General features: G+C 40.4%; 1 protein-coding gene across 1 annotated transcript in view; it reads right to left on the minus strand.

The window, feature by feature from the left end:
• Positions 1-3,218: 3,218 nt before the first annotated feature.
• lig1 (ligase I, DNA, ATP-dependent) overlaps positions 3,219-22,114 on the minus strand; it is a 60,889-nt gene continuing 41,993 nt past the window's right edge. Inside the window, 6 exon segments of the mRNA XM_030751782.1 lie at positions 3,219-3,395; positions 5,931-6,023; positions 7,498-7,641; positions 13,097-13,150; positions 19,788-19,940; positions 21,842-21,924. Coding sequence (XP_030607642.1) covers positions 3,321-3,395; positions 5,931-6,023; positions 7,498-7,641; positions 13,097-13,150; positions 19,788-19,940; positions 21,842-21,924 — 602 coding nt within the window. The 3' untranslated portion in view covers positions 3,219-3,320.

Below are 22,114 nucleotides of genomic sequence, written 5' to 3' on the forward strand. Positions count from 1 at the left end.
TGTGCAGGTTCTCCATAGTCCAAAGAAAAGTTTATTAGACAGATGCTTTATGATTAGAGGCCCTCTCGCCACCTCCACGCAATTTGTACTGAGAGTGCAGAGTGTGTGTATAAAAGATACTGCAGTTACATCGCTATCGTGATATTACTTAATTTTTTAGCAGATTTAATGGCAATCAATCCTAATCTGTTGAGACGTTTTATTCTGGACCATTATCACATGCAAAGCCCCACCTTATCTTAAAGACCTCATAATACCTTATTATCCCAATAGAGTACTTCAGAGGAAGAGCCTCCAGCCATCGGGGCCATCTTCTGTGGAAGCAATTCCCAGTTTGGGAGACAAGCACCCTCTCTGCTTTTAAGATTAACCTTCAAACTCTGAAACAGAACCATCCCTTAGTTATGCTTCTACAAGCTCAAGCTGCTGGTGGACCTGTGTTTATAGGCCACTATTGCATATAATCAACTTTGTGTCCCCGTTGGTAATCTGCAGCTAATGACCCCTGAAACTGCTCCCTGTTTGTCATAATGTTTGTTGTTATGCTCTCCTTTGTGGTTTCCCCCTCACCCGAACAAGTAGATGCGGAGGTTTGTATTGACAGATGGCCGCCTCCCCTGAGCCTGGTTTTGCACATCAGACTGTATGTAAAATCCAGCCATTGTGATGTCACCTTTTGGTTTGTAAAGTCTTACTGCAAAGCTTTGCCATCTTGCGGCTTGAAACCAATAACAAGCGAGGGGTGGATCTGATTTAGAAACCAAAGACACTCCATCAGTCATGAGCTAGGCCCACTCTCAATCATACCCTGCTTTATTGTCCCTTTTGACCCTAATAGGAACAACAATTTACAAAATAAACATCATGGGGTATTGAATACGACTTGATGTCAGTGCATGTAACCACGATCATGTTGAAGCCTGCTGACTTGACCGTTGTCCGAGTGGTGATCTACGTCCTCCACGAGAAGGGTAAGCTTCTGAAAGGGCTGTTGGCAGAGTGCTGCATAGAAGCACATTAATGGAAAATTGGCTGGAAGGAAGAAATGTGGTAGAAAAGTTGCACCAGCAACAGGGACGACCGCAGCCTTGAGAGGATTGTCATGAAAAGTTGACTCAAAAACTTCACAAGGAGTGGATTTAGGCTGGTGTGAGTGCATCACACACACAGACATCATTAGGAAAGGAGCTTCAACGGTCGTATCTAAAGCCACTGCTGCACCAGAAGTCTTATCTGGGCTCAGGAGAAAAGGAACTGGACTGTAGCTCAGTGGTCCAAAGTCCTCTTTTCAGATAAAAAAAATAAAATACTTTGCATTTCATATGGAAAACAAGGCCCAAGAGTCTGGAGGATGAGTGAAGAGGCACCGATTTCAAGGTGTTTGAAGTCCAGCGTGAAACTTCTGCAGTCTTATTTGGGGCACTATGGCACCTGCTGGTGCTGGTGGACTAAATCAGTGCAGCTAACAGCATTTTACAGCATGCTTCCATCTGCTGACAACCTTTATGGAGATGCAGAGTTCCTGTTCTAGGTGGACTTAACACCTGTCACTACTACCACCAAACTGTTTGCTGATCATATTAATAATGTGCTTGATTGGCCAGACAAGTCACCTGACCTGAACCCAATGGAGAACCCATGGAAGAGGAAGATGAGAAACACCGGACTCCCCCAAATAAAATACAGAAGCGCTGAAGGCTGCCATCAAAGCAACCTGGGCTTCAAGAACATCTCAGCAGAGCCACAAGCTGACATCACACTGATGATAGTAATAGCCTCAACCAAGTATTGAGTGTATGAATAAACTTACTTTTCAGAAGCTGAACATTTCTGTATTGTCAGTCCTTTCTTGATTGATCTTAGGAAATAATCTAATAACTTTTGAGATACTTTGATTTCCATAAGCTATGAGCCATAATCAAAATTAATTTAGATTTAATTTATACAGCACCAAATCACAAGTCAACTCAAGATCCTACAATAGTAGAGAGAAACCTAACAAGCTACGAGCTAGCACTTGGCAACAGTGGGGAGGAAGAATTCCCTCGTAAGAGGAAGAAACCTCCACCAGAACCAGGCTCAGGGAGGCACAGCCATCTGCTGCGACCTGCTGGCAGTAAGGGGAGGGAAACAGAACCACAAAAAAAAAATATATAATTATATATGAAAAATTTACCTTTGTGAATTATGAAAATTTGATGTGCACTAGTATATTTGTGTGTATATTTCTGCAATTTTTTACCCCAGTGTTGACTCCATAACTCATATGGAACTGCTGGGTTTTGTTTCTTTACCTTATAATGGAAAATGCCCTGAGACGACGGCTGTGAACGGTGCTGTATTAAACAGCTGAATGGAAGTTTATGGTGGATTGACATTACCACCCCTAAAGCCAATACTGTCAGTAAGCACTGCTGCCAAGATGCTTACAGATACAAGAGCTTATTTGCAGTTCAGTTTTTGCCCCCCCCCCCTTCCTTCTTATTGCAGCTCTGTTACCCTTGCGTGATGTGCGACTAGCAAAACATATTTCTCAAGCAGCCAGCACCTGTCAATGTCAAAATATTCCCCACTCATTCACTGTTTGGCATTAAAAGAAACTCAGAGGTGCTTACAGCTCACACAGACAAAAAGCACAAATACCAAGTAGTTCAATCTCTGCAAGCACTCTTCCTCTCACATGGAATCACTGTGCAGAAAACTCACACAATCCTCTTCTCCACGTCATAATCACCCATCCTTGGCTCTGATATGGGCCCGACTCTCCTTCCACACATCTCTGATTGATTCATGCTGGACAGTTAGTGGATTTCCATCATCTAATGCAAGCTGTGAGTGCTTCTCTTTTGTCCTGCTGTTTGAGCAACTGTCAGCTCCGGCATCATCAGCTACTAATAACATTTCAGTCGGCAATCTCCTTGGCTTGCCCTTTTATTATCGCACTCTGCCGCTGCCTTTTTGAGGATGAATCGGGACAGTCTAAAAAGTATTTGCATGCCACCCATACTTTTCTGGGTTTACTTGGCGGTTCTGCAGAGTGAATTTCTGATAGGGATCTAATACCGGCAGGTATGCTGCAGCTGCTGAATCGATGTGGGTTTCAGGAATTTATGTGCATCGCATGCGGTGAGATGTTTATGCAATTTTGACTCTCAAAAGGAAATCAAAGGAAGTAAAAAGGAGCAGCTTCAACAAATCAATGACATATCACAGGATGCTTAAAATTGGCAAGAGCCTTTATTTTCATTCAACAGCACACAAAGAAAGAAACTATTTACAATTACAGTTATTTATTATTCTCTGCTGATGGCTGCAGACGATCAGTAGTAGTCCTCTGGGTCAGCTTTTTCCCCCTGATTCTGAATCTGCTGCTGCTTCTTGTACAAGTCGGCGATCTGCAGAGATTGAGAGGGAGAGAGACATTGAGAGAGAACAAGGAAGGCGAGAGGATTTGCGAGAAAGAGGGGAAGCAGGGTGGAGGGAGGGAACGAGGGAGAGACGATCATGGAGTGAGGTCAGAAACATGAAGAGGAGAAGCTAAAAATATCAGTTTGATTATTCATATGCCGGGCTTTGAAGTCGGTGACTCCCAGCTGCTGAGTGCTAGACGGAGGCTGCGTTCACATGGGCTCATCGGAGTTCGGGGGCGAGGGAGGAGGAAGGCGGGACAATGAATAATGCGTGAACAGCAGGCCCACCCAGAATCAGCAGTATCAGTACCAGTACAGCAGGGTGGCACAGTGAGGAGGAAAACAATGAAGCATCACATTATTTCTCCTCCGCGGGATCAAGGTGAAGCTTTGATTCTCAGCCCAAAAACTGGCTGCATCCAACACGATCTGGCTCGTGTTCATGTTTTCTTAATTCCCACCCACTCGAATGAGGTTAAGTTTTATTTAAATCGTGCGGTACATCAGGTGACGTGAAACGACGTGCTAACGACCGCGTGCGCATCTTCCGCTAATATTAACTGACAGAAGCATCATTTTAACGCAGCTGATGTTCCAACTCGATTCCCCGCCACAAACAGCTCATATCAACACTCTATAAGTAACAGATGGATACTGATTCAACTCAGTGAATATTAACATTTTATTGTAGTTCAGTTTTTTAAAAATGCTACACAAATTTGGGCACAGGTGGTGTTCCACTACAATGAACCTGGATTTTTCCAGAGAGCCGCTGGATGCGTTTCAGAGTTGGTGCATCTAAGGCAACGCGTGATGCAAGAAAGCGTGTTGCAAAATGTTTAGCAGAGAATCAAACTTTAAAAACCTTGTTTCATTTTGTTGACATGATGGAGTCAAAAGGTTTTTTACACGGGGGATCTCTTTGAATCACAGAACACGGTCGACAGCAGAGCAAGAGGAAAAAAAAAATCAATGTTCAACATGTTTTCAGACATAAGCTCTCCTATAAATCAAACTATGAATGGTATATGAAAGCAACCTTCAGAAAAAAAATAAAACTTTCAGAATACAGAAAGGAAAAAAAAAAAAAAAAGCAAACTTCAGTATCAGTTACATGCATCAGAAAGATTTCTGGGCTCAGAGTGTGAGTTTTGTGTGTGTTTGGGCTTTTTTTGCAGTACAACAATTTGGAAAATTCATGTTCTATTTGACATACACGGCCAACAGACAGCGTCTATTTGGGACATTTCTACTCAGGAGGAGCAGAAAGACGTGTTAGTGAAGCCGAAGCTGAAAATCTAAAGTCTGAAAAGTGCATGAAAACCTTTTTTTGCCTGGTTGGGTTAATTAAGACGAAATGCCCCAACAGACAGTTTTTCATTTTATGCATTTCATACTTTGTGACCTATAAGACTCATTTCCAGCTCCATATTTTCATTCTTACACGTATCCTTTAAATTAAGAACATCTTTAATCTGATAGCTGATTTATCTATGTGTCAAAAAATACAAAATCATGATGAGTTATGGGTTGTCAATAGTGCAGCAAATTATTATTATTTTTTTTGCTTTTATATGTGATGCATCAGCAAAATGAAAAGATATTGGCTTGGGGTTGTTTTTGGACACACTATAGAGCAAACTGATTGATGGATTAAAGAAGAAATAATCAGCAGTTTTACCCACACAGTAGGAATCTAATTGCAGTGCTTTATGTCAGCATATATATATATATATATATATATATATATATATATATATATATACTCACTAATGCTGCAATCTATGGAAAATAAAAATTTAATATATTTGTATATATGTGTCAATGGAAATTGAAAAGGTGGTTCTCTCGAGAGAAAATGCATTTGTATATATTTTTACTTTATAAAATATACAGTCCACATACAGTCCTGTAACTCAGGTCAGTATGGTGATAGTCATAAAAATTTTATATGCTGGTGGGTCAGCAGTAGGGTCATTCAGACGTCAACTTAGCATAAAGAAAACGAGCCAATGAAACTGCTGAAACTTGATTTGAGTTCTGGAGAAACTTTTGTTCATCCGTTGATAACCTAAAGTTACAGAATTAATGGTTTATGCTCTGAGCTTGGTGTTTTATACTTAAATTTGTATAACTGCTTTGCAGATTTCTGCTGTACAACACAAATCATAGTTTGCTGCCTCACAGTATATCGCCCCGACCTCACCACTAACCCAGGAGGTGCTGCTTTAACTGACTGTAATATAGCTTTGTTCAACATATATATATATTAAAAATCTGTCCTTGGAGTGCTTTTCACCCATGAAATTTTACAGGACAGCTCTTGTGAAGTGACTGTGGTGATGATGCTGCTGATGCATTTCTATACAACACGGCCAAACAAACGTATGACTGAATTTTACTACATCACAGTCCTGACCTGTTTGACCTTCACACTTTCTAGCCCTGTAAGAGGTGTGTTTGACATTGTTTTGTATGTCAGTACACTGCTCTTTTCATATTCATAGGGGGAACCAGTACCTGAGCTGCGGATGTGGCATCTTCGGGCTTCTTGTCGTCTCTAATCCGAAGGAAGCGTGGGAACCTCAGAGAAATGCCCTTCTCCGCATCCACCTGAAGGAGGCCAGATCACCAGAATCATGATTAAAAACAAGCTCTTGCTTCTTGAGATTATTTGTTGCTACTTCTATTGCACTCCCACATGTACAGGGTATTTTGTTGACTGGCATACACTGAAAGATGTTCAGGCCCTGCTAGTTCAAGGTTTGAAAATATCAAAACATTTCCACTCCAGTTCCAAAAATGCATTCGAATCACGTGCCTCTCTGGGTGTTTTACCACCTTCAGAAAGTGTGCTGTGCATTTCATTTTCTTTGCAGAAATGTTGGATGTGAAAGGGTGCATTTAAGATTTTTGGAAGCCGCAGCTACAGTTTATCAAATACAAAAGGCTTTTTATATGAATTCTGGGTGCCAGATGTAATAAATAACTGCACAACACAGATAATAATCTGGCTGATCAATTCGATCTTGAAACCTTGTGGTAAAAGTTGCTGTAATCCTGCAGAGAACAAATTGTTAATGTGCAGCCTGTACCCAAGTGAATTCTAAGCTAATATTAAAGGCTAATGGGGCATGATCAAATTTTGAGGCTTAGGAGGGGTGTAAAAAATTCCTGAAATCAATGGTTTGATATGGAAGCAAGGTAAGGCAATATTTTGCACAGATATGAATACAGCTGTGCCTTGAAATTCTGGCTTGCCTTTTGGTGCGCCTTGGATGTAAAAAGCTCGGAAACCACTGGCTTAGATCATCATGACAGCACATGCGAGAGGTTTACAACCGAGCACGACGGGGCCTTTGCTCAAGTACCCGAGCGCTTCATGCGCTGACTTGCCAGGACGGCATAACCATCATTTAAAGTGCAAGCCTCACATACACAGAGGGGACTGGCATCATTAGCAAAACATGTAAATGAATCCATACGGTAAATGTCAACATTTTTGTTTATGTCCCACAAAAGTGGCACTGGTGCTGCCATAATTTCTCACAAAACATACACTCTTTTCAGGCCACTGACTGCTGGAGAAAGCTGTTGCTACATTATGCGTGAAGCCTCAGAGTAATCTTACAAAATTACCTGTCAAAACTAACCTGGGGGATCACAGCATTAAAAAGAATTGATACTGCTAATCCTCTTTTTGTTTACTCATCCAAACATCTCATATTCAAGTGTTTAAAGATACGATGTAAAAAGGTTTACTGAGAATAAAATGCAACACCTGGCAAATTTAAAACCAGATTTTTTTTTTAATTAATGGTAATGTTATATCCATCTGAGCCTGTTGTTAAAACTGGAGCTGTATTCTGGCAAACCTTTTTTATTTGCACTGAGGGACTCTAACACGCAGCCAAACCACAGTAATAAACAAGTATCTGTTCTATTAAATCCAGACACTTTTACAACATTTTTTAATAACTCAATTAAGAGGCACTAATTATGACTTTTCACTGTAGGCAACAGAGCATAACAGGCAGAATTTATCAGTGGAAACACATGGGAGGGCAGATTAAAACACTGAACTGACCAGTCCCATCGCAGCTTTGTAGACCGGAGACAGCGAGAGGTCGGCGCACTTCACCTCCCAAACCTGCACGCCATCCAGCCACACGTCGGGCTCGGCTGATTGGTCAACGCGGTAGTAAGCACGGGGCTTGGGCAGGATGTGCTCCTAGAGAACATAAAATTAACAATTAATTTATCCATCTTGTTAACAGTACAATATCAAAGTGTGTATCCAGAGTTAATGGTAATCTGTCAGACTCAAATTTGTCCCCCTTACGCTTGAAATGTTTAAGAATACAAACACATAAAACCCTTCAGATATGCACAGCTTGTGCACGGCGCTCAGACACACTTCATAAAAAGTCACGATTGCAGTCCAAGTTGGATGAAGCAACATTTTTACTTTTAGCGCAGCATAAACTGAATGCACGCAGCTCCATAAACAGACGGGCAGCACCAGATTAGAACTTTCAGCATCTGACTTTTTAACCCCATTCAGCACCAAAACGGACCAAAAAAAGTATCAGTGTGCAAAAAAAACCAAAAAAAAAAACACAGTTTATATGCCCACAGTTTGGGCATGTGTGTTGAGTTTGGTATATTAACAGGAGTCGAGGTCAGTTAGTTTAAGTTTATTACATCCCTGCAGCATCAGAAAGCAACAGAATCCATCGTTAAAGAAGCGTTCACACAGGAAGAGACTGGCAGCAATATGGGAACCAGGAAAGGAATGTCAATGAACTCCAGCAAAATAACCAAGTGTGCGGGTCCTGAGATGACCTTATCTGAAGTTTGAGGCAAATAACTGAAGCAACTACCAATAGGGGTAAAGGATACCAGAATGTCGGTAACTTCATTAGTTACTTAAAGTATATTTTTTTGTGTCGTGGAGACAGTTAAATTTAGCAGTTCTCCCCTTCAGGATCACTTTCTCTTCAGACTCTCGACAGCTTCCAGTCTGGTTGCCATTTATTCAGAATGTGTCATATTAGTCCCGTTATTTTCACTTGTAATTGTGCCTCTGCCATGTCTGATCTCCTCCAGTGTTCCCAAATGGTGATGCTTTGACTGAATTTTCATTTTTGGGAAAGCTGTGGACTGAAAGCTGCTCGATCCAAGTCGGAAACCCAGCTCTAATCACCACCAACGGTAATCCACGGAAAATCTGGGTCACCTTCGCAGAGAAGTGTCTCTGCTTAAGTTTTAGGTGCACAGTGGTCAGAGTGGGACTTCTGGGAAGCATCTAAAACAGCCCAACAAGCCAAAACAGCCCTTGGAAAGAAGACTGTGCAAATTTAATTCTGTTATTTTGCACACCCCTCATAGTTGTCTAATCCGTGTTGATATTCTCCTTTCCATAATTACACATAGTAAGCAGCAACTCTTATTATTAAAGCAGCTATTATAATATAGCAGCCACAATAACAGGGCTTTGACCTCATGCACTGTTTGCCACTTGATATACTGTTAAATCTCCTGCAGAGTACATAATACGACACATGCACTGTTGCATCTTCCTTCAGAGCTGTGTGTCTGAAACCATGAAAAAAAAGTGACTCGTGTCTGAATGAAAGATTGCAATCATTTGAACAGACTGACGAATGTTACGTATCCCACATGTGAAAACAACTGGAGTGTACATACACTGTACATATAGCGATGCACAGTGTAAAACTAGGGCAATGCATGCACAGAGAACCTGCTAAAAAGACAGTGATGGAGCGGTTTTGGTTGCCCTGCTGAATTGTGCCGGTGTCTCAAAAACCACATCCCAAGAGACAGTCGCAGACTTTCAGCACTCTCATATTAAAACGATACCTACTTTCTTGGTGGGGCCAACAGGATTTCAAAGGCACATTATCATACACCCGCAGGGACGACGTTTTTGTAGATTTCATTCAGAAATAGCTTGACACTCGATATTTACCTCTCAGGCTTCGCCACCAAACCGTTTCTGTTCCTGCAAGCTGACTGAGAAAGAAACGTCAGCTTGTACAATATTTAGAAGTACCATTTTAACTTTCACACAAGCAATCATTCTGTCAGCGTAGGTGTCATTCTTTTACAAAATGCTACCCATCTTGTTTTGGCGTGAAACAGCCATTTCAGCGAATGTGCCTCTGAAACAGTTTAATGTTAACGAGATTGCTGCAGTGTCCACAGAACTGGGTCATAGTTAAATAATTCGGGGGGGGGGGGAAAGAAAGCGCCAGCTGTAGCGGTGCTGTTTCCCCACACACATTATTTATACTGTGGGCATTCAAGTGACACTCCAATACAGAGTGAATTACAATGCATGAGCTGGTAGGCGTGTAGAGTCTTATAAAATATTGAGTTCTGCTGGAGCTCAAACCTGTGGCCTCTCAGTTATACTTCAGGATACACAGAGACAGCTATATAACAGACAGAGTTATTATTATCATCGTTAGATGGGTCAAGTATTAGGTGGAGTTAATAAAACTGTAATGCTGCAATTTTACACACCTTCCAGAGCATCATAATTACACTTCACACAAACCTAAAAAGGTGCTGTATCAATGTGTCAGAGCTATTTCAGCTACATGCAATTATTCATGTTGATTTAAATGTATTTACGCCAAGTGAAGAACTCATCTTCGGAGCATGTAAAGTGACTTATTTAAGGTGGAGTGGCAATTATATAATCAAGCACAGTTGTTATTGCTGGGCAAAGTGCACGGTTTGTGCCCGCTCTGGAATATTTTGGTTTATATGATGTGAAACGATAAGCTTGAAAACGAGAAAAGCACTTCTACTTGAGGCGGGAAAAAAAATTGGAGCCTGTCCCAGCTGATGCGGACGCCGTTATTCCCGTTTGTGGCGTCCTTTCAATGTGAACGTGGAACGTTTTAAGCACATGATCAGGAACAGAAGCTGTATTTGGGGATTTAGTTTTCCTCAGAGCTTTTAATGTGAAATGTACAAAGAAAAAAAATAGTATTTCCACTAATGATGATACAAATTTAAAAAAAAAAAAAAAAAAAAAAAAAAGTGTCACATCATGATGTTAATGATATAATGCAACTGCACACAATGACACATACAGTGGGTACGGAAAGTATTCAGACCCCTTTAAATTTTTCACTCTTAGTTTCATTGCAGCCATTTGCTAAAATCAAAAAAGTTTATTTTATTTCTCATTAATGTACACTCAGCACCCCATCTTGACAGAAAAAAACCCCAGAAATGTAGAAATTTTTCCAAATGTATTAAAAAAGAAAAACTGAAATATCGCAAGAGTGAAAAATCTAAACGGGTCTGAATACTTTCCGTAGCCACTGTAGGTTTTTAGGAGTTATAAGCAGTTAACATTTAACTTACGCTGTGTCACTGGATATAATGTTGCGTCACTACTACTGCACTATAATACTGTGAAGGCTACATTTCAAATGAGGTAGTCTGTCATCAATGACAGTAACTCAATGAAAAAGAAGGATGGAAAACACCCTTCATTTCATTTGCATGTAACAGCTGCTGCCTGCGAGCTGCAATTACCGAAGAATCCCCCCCCCCCTATACTGTCATAAATATCATTATTGAAAATTTCCTTGAAATATTATGATACAATTGGGCTGTATTGCTGACAACTATTTTGGACTACTCCTGAAAATAAACTCTGTGGAAGGTAAAGGTCTATGGTACTCCTCCTCAAAAACACCACATCTATGATTTTTAAAGCATAAATGTAATCTAATAATAAGCTATGAATGACTGTCACAATGTCAGCGTCACCACTGCTAAGCTCCTGTGTTCAGATCAATCACGCTGAATGCCCCCCTAACAACTCATTTAACCTCTTGTTATAAAACACCTTCTCTGCTTCAAATTCCAGGTTTTAGGAATCATTTCTGGGAGACTTTATGGTGAATATCCAAATTGTACTTTTGCTTTAAATGCCTAATAAATCAGAACCCCCCTTCCCAAAAAAAAAATTCCAGTATTGGTCAGGCTTTTGTGTGTACTACCCATAATCCTTTTCAGGCACCAGAATAAAGATTAGACTGAAAAACTGGGGGGTCAGCTCAGCCCCCGGTGTTACAGCACAGCAACTCACCACCCAGGGGAGTGCGAACAGAGCCAATCGTCTCCCTGTCTACAGTCCCTTCGGCTTGCAGCACTGCTGCAACTAAAGCAACACGGCCACACCACTGGCCTGCCTTAATTCACCATCCATCACCTTCATTGCAAAGCAGCACAGTGCAGGCTCTATTGGTCTCAGGGAAAAAAAAAGGTTACACCGCTTTCTCGATCACAGCTTCACTGTAGCGATTCTACACCGTGCAGCAGTTTGTTACACAAAATTTAAACCTTTAATCTTAAAAAAAAAAAAAAAAAGAGGTTTAAAAAAAAAAAAAAAACCCACAGCGCTCACCAGGTTTGCTCGATCTGTATTAAATAACGATTACTGTGTTTTATAAACAGATGACTGCATTTTAAAAACCCCGGTCTGTTTTTATTCCTGCAAAAGGAGGAATAAATTTAGCTGATAAAGCCAGCTGAATATTGAAATGAATTTACACTCTCATAACAGCTATCATTTTCAGAGAGCATTTGTCAAGTTTCTTCAAATGCTCCGGCTGCTCCGCTGCTCCAGAGCAAACCTCTTCAAATGGAAATTGAAAAAGAAATTCATTAACCGGCATCGGAGCGCACCGACAGGTTCACTAACCACGTTTTATTCCAATGGTAAAACAGGTGTGGTTCACAGTGCCAGCTCAACATTTCCTGAACACACCTACATGACCACCTTTAAACAGCACGTGCAACTTATTTTAGAGTAGTACGTAACGTGTGCACAAGCGGAGAGGGGAGAAAATACCATCTGTAATTTCTGAGCTTATTTCTGTTACTTCTCTCGTTTTGGATAATTAAAAGTTTATTGAGATGCTGATTACAAAATAAAGCTGTACATTAGGAGTCTGTATACTGGGCGTGTTATTTTGATACCAAAATCTTGGTCTTCAAATATGATTTGAAGAGATGGAATGAACGAAGAATTTAATGTAGGAATGATTATTTGTGGAATTAAATGGTTCCCAAACCCTTCAAATCTTTGGTCAAATTCATTCTGATTTCTTTATTTTCTGTCACATATGTGCTATTACTACAGTGGATGCTAATATTAAACATGGAAAAGTATTAAACATTGAGGTTCATGCATGTCCAAGTAGACCCTAGCTCAGGCTTCAGACTGCTCTAAACAACTTTGTCTCCTCTTGGCTCTGAATGAAGTCAGTATGATGGGATTCTTAATACGGTCACCTCAGGCACTCGGCTCTGGCTTCGAGTGCAGAAGGCGGCTGTTCAAACCTTCTGTTTGTGAGGGACAGCCAATCAGAAGGAAGCTGGCTCAAAGGAAGAGGCACTAAAACAGCTTGTTTTGTGAGGTTGAAACAAGGCCCAGTGTAAGACACATAAGGACTGTTCTGAAATCATACAAAGCTAATCTAGATGAGTCTACAGTTAAATATATGGCTCCCTTAGGGGTTGTGAGGGAAAAAAAAGAGAAAAAAAAAAAATCAAGACATCAATGTAGAGAAACAAATGTGTTATTTTTTTTTTATTTAAAGTATAAGTGCAACAGCTATGCTGTGACACTTTACCTTTAAGAACTTGTAATGCTGCTCCAGATCTTCATCCTTGAAGCCTGTCCCGATCTGGAAGAGACGAAAGGAGATAAGAGACGTGTACACACACACACACACACACACACACACACACACACACACACACACACACACACACACACACACACACACACACACACACACACACACACACACAGACTTAGATGTGTGTGAGGCAGCAGACATTTGGCAGCAGGCTGCAAAACAGAGAACAGCAAGAAAATCCCTCCCTACACCACGAGCATCTTGTCTGCCTGCTTCGTATTAAGCAACATGTCACCTCTCAAAAGACCTGAGCCTGCAGAGACACAAGAATCACCCAACGTGCTGAGACACACAGAAAAAGCGGAATAAAACAGGCTGGTGTGTCATGTAAATATAGGATATGCCAGCTTACAGATTTACATGTATTCTGCAGATCTCCATGATAAGACTGACTGTGTGTTTTAAAGGTTGCATTCAAGAAGATTTGGAGGTTTATCCAGCATTAGCTATCTGTTCCACATGAAGTAGAGGTGAGCCAACTACAACTAGTTTGTTTGGTGGATAATAAGAGCCCCCCCCCAGCAGCCGATCCGATCAATACAGGTGTTTGTGTGCAAGTTAACAATGCAAAAAAGCAATGCTCACCAATATTGACATTTTTCGATACAACAACAAAAAAAACTATCCTTTATTTTTAAATCCCTTAATTTGAACAAATAGAAGCTACTTTAGGTTGCTCCTGTAGTCAGAAGGAGTCGCCACAGCGGGAAGCTCCACATGTTTGATTTGGCAGATTTTATTTTATTTTTTAATGCCAAACACACTTCCTGATGCAACCCCAAAGGGATCTGTGGCTCCTAGCAGAACTGAACCAGGGCTCTTTTGCTTGTCAGGTGAATGTGTAAACCACTATATTATGAAGCCACTCTTAATTTGACCAATCTAAATTTGTTTATCTATAAAACACTATTTTTTGATTTTTACGCCTGAAAACACAGGGAGGTACTGACCAGTGTGAGTTTCAGTGCAGGCACAAAGAAATGAAGCAAGATTTTCATATTAATTACAGTTTAACTAAATCTAAGTGAGAAAATTAAACTAGACTTAGACTGAAATAAAATGCATGTTGAAGCGGTTTGCAGCATCACTTCACAGCAAGAAAATTCCGGGTTCAAACCTGTTTCCCAGAACATGGAGCGCTCCCTGTGGCTGAATGGGTTCCCTGTGGGTTTCGCCTCACAAAGACACGCTCTTGAAGTTAATATATCTTTGGTGATGATCTGCAAGTATATGAGAGTAGGTGGTTGTCTCGCTCTGTGTTAGCCGTGTCCAGTGTCTGGTGACAGCTCAGAGTTAAAATAGCTGGAAACATCTTTTTAAATTTTAGTCTTTGTCAAATATGCCTAAGGAGTAGGGGTGGGTAAAATAATTGAAGAATCGATGCATCGCAATAATTTCACGCAAAATTCATAATCGATTAGGGGGCTCCTCAGAATCGATTCACCTCCTGCCACGTTGGGGGCGCTGCGAGTTTGGTTACTGTGCTGAGCACCTGAGCGCATAACAACAGTCATGGTGAGCAGCTGTAGAAAGCTAACTCCGTCAACTTTTAAGTCAGATGTTTGGGCTCATTTTGCTTTCCCGTCTAAATCTGGAACTCAAGAAGTCGACAAAAGCAAGGTGGTATGTAAGCTGTGCCAGAGAGAATTAAAGTACTGCAGTAACACGACAAACCTGCGCAACCACTTAACCAGATACCACGCAGATGCGCTACAAAAACATGAAGCACAACCTGTTGTCATGCCAAGCTAAAAGGTACCTTTGCATCCCAGGCAGTAGTGTACCTGCTGAAAGGATCTTTTCCACAGCAGGTGACATAGTCACAGCCCAGAGAAGTGCATTGAAGCCTGAGCATGTGGATCAGCTGCTTTTTCTGAACAAGAATCTCCACGTGCCCACTTAGTCTGTAACCAGAAATGAAGAACTGTACTGTTACAGTACAATTCTTTATTTCTGGCTACAGTACTATAGTTCAGTTCAAGATATGTTCAAAAATTAGAGGTTAATCACTACATGTTCAAAAGCTAAGAATGTTTACAAGCACTAAACTTTTTCAGTGCAATTCAGTTGAATACAACCCTATGATTTATGTTTAAATCTGCACTGATATGCACAGATGTTATTGAAATGCATTTTTAATTATATTAGACTTTCAAGGGATAAGCTATGCCTAATTTTATTTTACATGCACTTTATTTTTTATTGTTTAAGAACAGTTTTCTACTTTAAGCACATTGCAGAAAGAAGTTTGTTTCTTTGCTCAGAAATGTGAAGTTACAGAAGTTTGTATGAAAATAAATATTTTAAAAATATCAACATTATCTTAAATCATTTGTGTCTTCACAACTTTAAATCAACTTTAAATCAATATCGTATCGAATCGAATCGAATCGCAACAGCAATAATCGAAATCGAATCGTGAGGTTCCTAACAATACCCAGCCCTACTAAGGAGGCATGTTTACTGAGCCGGGGATGCATGACTGTGTGCCAACTGCCTTTACAAAATGTTTGTTTTTTTGTACGTTTTGAACTCTTAAATCGTGCCCCTGACAACTAACTCCAATATTATTTTAGTTAAAACAAACACAGAACTAATAAAACTAAATATTTTTAAACAGCAAACAAAATGAAATGAACAAAGCTGCTCTGAAACTAACTAAAAAAAATAATCTTGCTTTCATTAAAAAGAAAAAAAAAAAAAGAAAGGTGAAGTTCAATGGCAGCCTTCTTTACTCGACAGCCGTGCACGAACGTCCTTGTCTCTTGCCCCCTCTGCATGTTTATTTTTTTCTCCTGTATGTGGGAATTTTGCACTTGAGTGACTTGTGTGCGTCTGTCATCTACCCTCTTAATTTCTTCTAGGTGGAGAAAAGGTTGTGCAGCTCAGGTCCTATTTGTTTGGCAGCGCTTTTCTTTCCAATAAGCTTTTGATTTTTCTATTTGACGAAACCCTCTCAGCTTGCTGCTCTGAGTCATTCCTGCCCGCCTAATATCAAGCTACTGCCAAAGACAGCAAACTGTAAATACACTTCTAGGTATTTTAATGGCTCACAGAAAACAGACCAAACAATTTAATGAGATGCATGTTGACATAATACCAGTATTTGTTGGGGAAACCTAGCAGAATAAAGGCAAACCAGCAGCTTTGATGTACATTAATAAGTGTGAACAGGAAGTGGAGATGACAGACTTAATATGATCCTTTCTACTGCAAAACTGCAGTATTTCAGCACTGGTCATTAACAATTAAATACTGAATAGCTTTAACTATGTATCAGTGCTGGTTTCAAATACTCTAAATGATTAAAACAAGTGCTTGTAAATGACTCTACATAGGAAAATATATCTCACATCTATCACCTTCCATTTCATTAGCATCTCTCTTATTTCTGTGAAAGGACGCGTGTGAATTGTGTGTCATGTCGATGTCCAGCAGCAGCACTGCTCCCAAATCTGCTGCTCACTCAAGGACACTTCACCAGGACATGTAGGTGAAATTACATTTGGGAGATGGAAATGCGGTTTAGATTGTGCTTTCGGCTAAAGAGAGGGCTGTTGAAGTGCACAATGTCAAAGACAAAAGATATATTCCTTTTTGTGTAGCTGACACTGGAGAGCAAAGGGAAGATGGAGTGCAGCACACGGGAGAAACTGGATGCTGCAGTCACATGGCGTACACTGACAACTGCTGGGCTGCCGTGACGCATGACAGAAAAGACTAACGGCGTGTCCACAGAGTTTAAACCCCAGTCATCTCATACACATCGGAAAACCTGTACATCCCCAATTTACTTAACACAGCTGTGTGCATAACACGTTTAGTCAGCAAACACGATCATCGCATTTCTTTCAGGGCATTTCTTCCATTTTACAGAAGTAACTGCAGGAGCGGCACCGAGTTGCTGCCCAAACCGGGTGTAAGGTATAAGCAACGTTACATTTAATACTTTTAATTAAGCCCAACTTACTAAGTTTACATTCGCTGTTAAAGTTGGCTGTTTTTTAAACATACAAACAAGCCTACTAGAGTTTAAATGACCTCTGAAGAAGTTGGAAAGGAGTGGAAAGAAAAAAAAAAAAAAAGCACCAGACAAATTTATTAAGACTGTTTTACCATCAGGCGTTCGGCTGATAATAATGCATTTATGTTCACCAATTATGGTCGGATAATCATTATCTCTGTATCTTATAAGTTGATTTGGTGCTCTCCTGCTCACACAGCCTTCTCAACTTAGGTCCAGTGCTAAAATAGCTCAACGATGCAGTCCCATTTGCCTAATGTGTACTGGAAGGCAAGAATAGCGCCACTGAGTCCTGGAAATTCTCATGATGACCTAACTGAATTTAAGACAATGTAATAATATCAGGGCCTTTTATTAGTTCTTGTTAAATAAGAGTTCTAAAGATGCTGTAAACACAGGTGACCTAAAGTTGTGACTGACTGCCTCAGTCAACTCAAGTTTCTGATCTGTAAACACGTTTTCACTGATGCTATTATTACGTGTATCAGATCGTCCCTAATATTTACATTGTGTATTCATGTAACTGTGCAGGCATCATGCCCACAAAAAAAGAAAAAGAGAGGTATTTGGTCAAAAAAACAGTGACTTGACAGTGTCTTAGACGTTTCTCTCACATGCATTTATGGTCACGAATAGAAATGGAGAATGAAGGACACTGCCATACAGAAGCCAAAATGTTTCCAAGCCTGAAATATAACAAGTAGCCCAATAAGTGCCAAACATCAGGCAGTCAGTCTGAAACTTAATCATATAGTTAATGGCTTTTGGGCGCTGGCTTTTGAAGACTGTTTGTCCCTGTGTATTTAATAAAAATATTTTTAAAGTTACTGTGCATGGAGGAGGTGATGCACTGCATGACTTTAGAAAAGCGCAGAGTGTAACTGCCAAATTATTCACATATAACTGAGCTCAAATAAAAATGGGAGCAAGTGCATTTCAAAGTTCGAGACTTGATCTTATTAAAGTGGCCAAACTCTGGACAAAAGTGAGTGTAAGAGCTGGAAGGAGAAAAAAAAAAGATAAAATAAAACAGGATGCAGTAGGCCAAACTGAGAGAACGGTTTATGAAATAACTTATCACCTCTGTAGCTCCTTTTGGATCTTGCTGGAGAAACTAAGTTTAAAAAGTGCTCACAATGCATTGATAAAACGTTGTCAAACTGAAGGACTTGCAAACCACTGCGGCTCCATCAATGCAAGCAAAAGAAAAGATAATCTGAAAAATCAAATCAAGAGCCAAAAACCAGAGTTGTTCTACATTTTTCACTCATGGAGCATCTTTGTTGCGTACATCGGTCTGCCATCACTTACCCAGGATGCTGATCTCAAATGTGAACATTATCCTGAATTTACTTACAGATGAAGTGTGTGAAAAAGAGAGAAAACTACCAGGATCGCTGAAAAGTTAACGTGAGTCTTTAACGGGCGCTTTAACCTCCATCGGCTCCACTGGAGCGGCTCGTGGGCCAAAAGCGTAAACGCTGTGGTTGTACGGTTGTACCAATGAGCTCCCAGGTGTGAATGTGTGTAAGTAGGTGCTGTAGAAATAGTGTGTGCTCGCTGCTCACTAAATCCCTTTTCCCCGGATAAAGACATAAAAGTTATGGGGTGGGGGTGGTGGTGGATGGAGATGAAGGCTTTAGCAGGACAGAGGCTGAATTTATGCTCTGTGATGGAGTCATACTCTGACTTGTTCACGCTGTCATTATCTCACACACATACAAATACACACACTCGAGTGGTCACGCATGTTCGAATATATGCTTACTACTTATTCTAAGGTGCAACCCAGTCACACCTCCACGCTTGTGGACACGATTTTCCTTGAGCGAAAACATGACAGTTCAAAGCGCGAACCAGACCCACAAAGAAAGCTACCACAAACACGTCAGACAAGCACAGCGCACACACACACACAGAGAAAACCTTCACACTTAATTAAACGCACCACACTCTACATCACCTTAATACACAGATCTGAACTCTGCATCGCAGAGAAGAAACAAAAGAAAATGTGTCAAAATAATTCATCTTTAAGTTGCAAATTAGCCGCACTATTAAAGACTTTTTAATCACTATCCTCCCACACGTTGCACGTTTATATGCATCAAATGCCACAGGTCAAAATTTAATTACACTGATTAACATTTTGAGTTGAAGGATTCTACATCTGCCTGGAAATGTTGACACACTTGTTCAGGATAGAAATATTAAAACACTCTCTCCGGAGACATTTAATGTGGAATGCCAGGAATGCGAGGACATGTTTACACAGCACAGATTTCCCAAGTAGTGGGATCGGAAAAAAAAACAAACAGATTTCAGAATTTATGTTACTTTTCTGACAGGAATCTGAGGATGTTTGTGTAGATATGGATAATTTGTGGATTTTATAATCTAATTAATAATATGAGCTGCTTGGTTAAAAAAGTTAAAACTTAGAAACCTTATCTGTGCAGTTTATGCTTCAGAGGGAAAAGAGATGTTCCTGCTGTCAAACTGCGCAGTGAAACGAACTGTGAGGTATATCATGTATACGCTGCCTGCACCGTTGCACCCTTAATGAAACATGCCTTATATAGAGAGACACACACACACCTTGCAGACGGACTGGAACTCCTCATTTTCTTCATCGTAGCAAGCCAGCAGGAAGCCCCCATAGGTGCCTGTCCTTTTTCCTTTCCCCAGATAGGCACCAATCACACACAGGTCCACTGTGTCTCCCACCCCCTCCAAGTAGTCTTTCTTCAGCTGTGGGGGTGCAGGAAAACAGCATGTGAGAAACACATTTATGTATAAATCACCACAAGTTTTGTATCATAGTTCAATACAGCAAAACATTAGTGTGAGACTTTAAATGTCTGAGGTGGAAAAAAACAACAACAACAAAAAAAAAAAACAGCTCAGTGTTAAATGAGTGAAATCAGTTATGACTCCAAAAAAAGGTACCAACTGTCTGTGCATAAATTAAATGCCAGAGGGTCCATTCATGTGTCATTTTTTTAACAACATTAACTGTCACGGTTTTTAAATGCTGCCTGAATAAGTTGATGAACAAATAGTTTTAAAATGTCAAATTCACAATCCCTTACACTTAAGTTTATACCCTTTATATATGTATTTATCATGTATGCATGCACTTAAAAATTCGCACTGAAAGCTTAGAAAATATTTCTAAACACCAGACATCATTAAAAAGTTTCTGGACTGAAAATCAAAAACACGATTTCGATTTGGCGGATCTTCCCTTCAAGGCTGTCTTGTCGCGCACCTCTCCACGCTTTCAGTGTGGCTGCCATTTCTTTCTCCTTGTTTTTGAGCCTCTATGAAGCGTGCCGGATCTTCTCCAGTGTGTTCAAATGGTGATCATTAGACTCGATCATCAGTTTGGAGAAGAAGATAAAGCCACGAGAAGGCAAATCTGGTGAGCAAAGATGGCTGCGGTGCGCTGTGTGCCCACGCACGCCGGCACATGTTCACGTTTCTGCTGAAGGTTAATTATCCCAACCTTAGGGACGAAGTCAGTGTCCACAACCTCATCAGTGCTCATGAGTCGTCATAATTCACAGGTTACTATAAGCATGAAGATGTGAATGCATTGGCACGTCATAGCATGGACCATATTACTATTAATAGTAATAGTACGTAATATATTAGTAGTGGGATGGCTCCAATTAACAGGACCACTCCCTCTATGATCATGACCATTAAGATCATGATTATCTCCATCTAACAGGAACAAGTGGTATGCAACATGTGCTATTACATCACTTGCTATTCCATGAAGTTAACATTCTGAATATGCAAAATTCAAAAGTGATCAAAATCAAGAATCTTATGTTAACTTTACTAAATGGTTTGAATATTGTTCAGTACATCAGGACTGAGGATTTGGTAAAACTGTAAATAGTGTGTGTGAAGGTTATGTTAGAAAAATCAGAAAAGTGCCTGTAAATGTGACCTCGTCCTTGAGCTCAGTTTGAGTGAAGACCCATTAGGGGTTCACTGTGTGGAACCTTCACTAAAATCTGACCAAAAGTCCAGGAAGAACAGTGATTCTTGTGAAAATGGAAAAGTGGGACCTTCAGCACCGTTCGAGTAAAGACCCATTAGGTGTTCACTGTTTCCAGTTTGATTAAATTTGGCCCACTACTGTAGGAGGAGGAGGGATTCTTGTTAACTGGATGGATGCCTCACCATGGCATAAACATAAATAAATAAAAATGAGCATGCTCCTGATTGGACATATCATCTATGGACTTTGGCTACAACCCAAGCAGAGTCCAGAGTCTCAGCTCTCATCACCGTAACTCCATCTCAGTTTGACACAGAAGTTATATCAGATGTTTGTTTTGTGGTCCAGTGTAAAAGTGGAAATGTATGTATGACCTTGTAGGCGTGATCAGCCAATAAGGTACGAGTTGGATTTTTATTTGCCACTTTGGCTCTAACTTTCTGAGCGTACCTACGAGGAGGCAAATAACGACTTTTCTACAGTCACTCTGAATATGTATGTGTTTGTGTTACAACCTTATAATAGGGTAAGCGCACATTGACGTTTGTAGGCAGTGTGTGTGACGTGAATGTGAATGACTAATGGGTAGCAAAACTGAAGTGCATCACCACACATACACACACGCACACGCACGCACCTTGAGCCAATTATGTGAGCGCTTGGCAATTTCATAGGTGGCATCCTTCTCCAGAGTCTTCACCATGAGCCCCTCGCAGGAGTCTAAACACACAAACAGATTAATACTCCGACACAGAATTCCTGCTACGCAGAAAGGAAATTAAGAGATTATCTTTCAGATACATAAAAGGTCTTTGTTTTCTTTTGAAACACACAAAACAAAGCAGGTTGAGGACACAAAGACAGCCAGTGGACAAGGACACAGGTGTATAACTCAAACACAGCTCTATGT

The sequence above is a fragment of the Archocentrus centrarchus genome, chromosome 17 (assembly GCF_007364275.1).
Source record: "Archocentrus centrarchus isolate MPI-CPG fArcCen1 chromosome 17, fArcCen1, whole genome shotgun sequence".
Taxonomy (NCBI): Eukaryota; Metazoa; Chordata; class Actinopteri; order Cichliformes; family Cichlidae; genus Archocentrus; species Archocentrus centrarchus.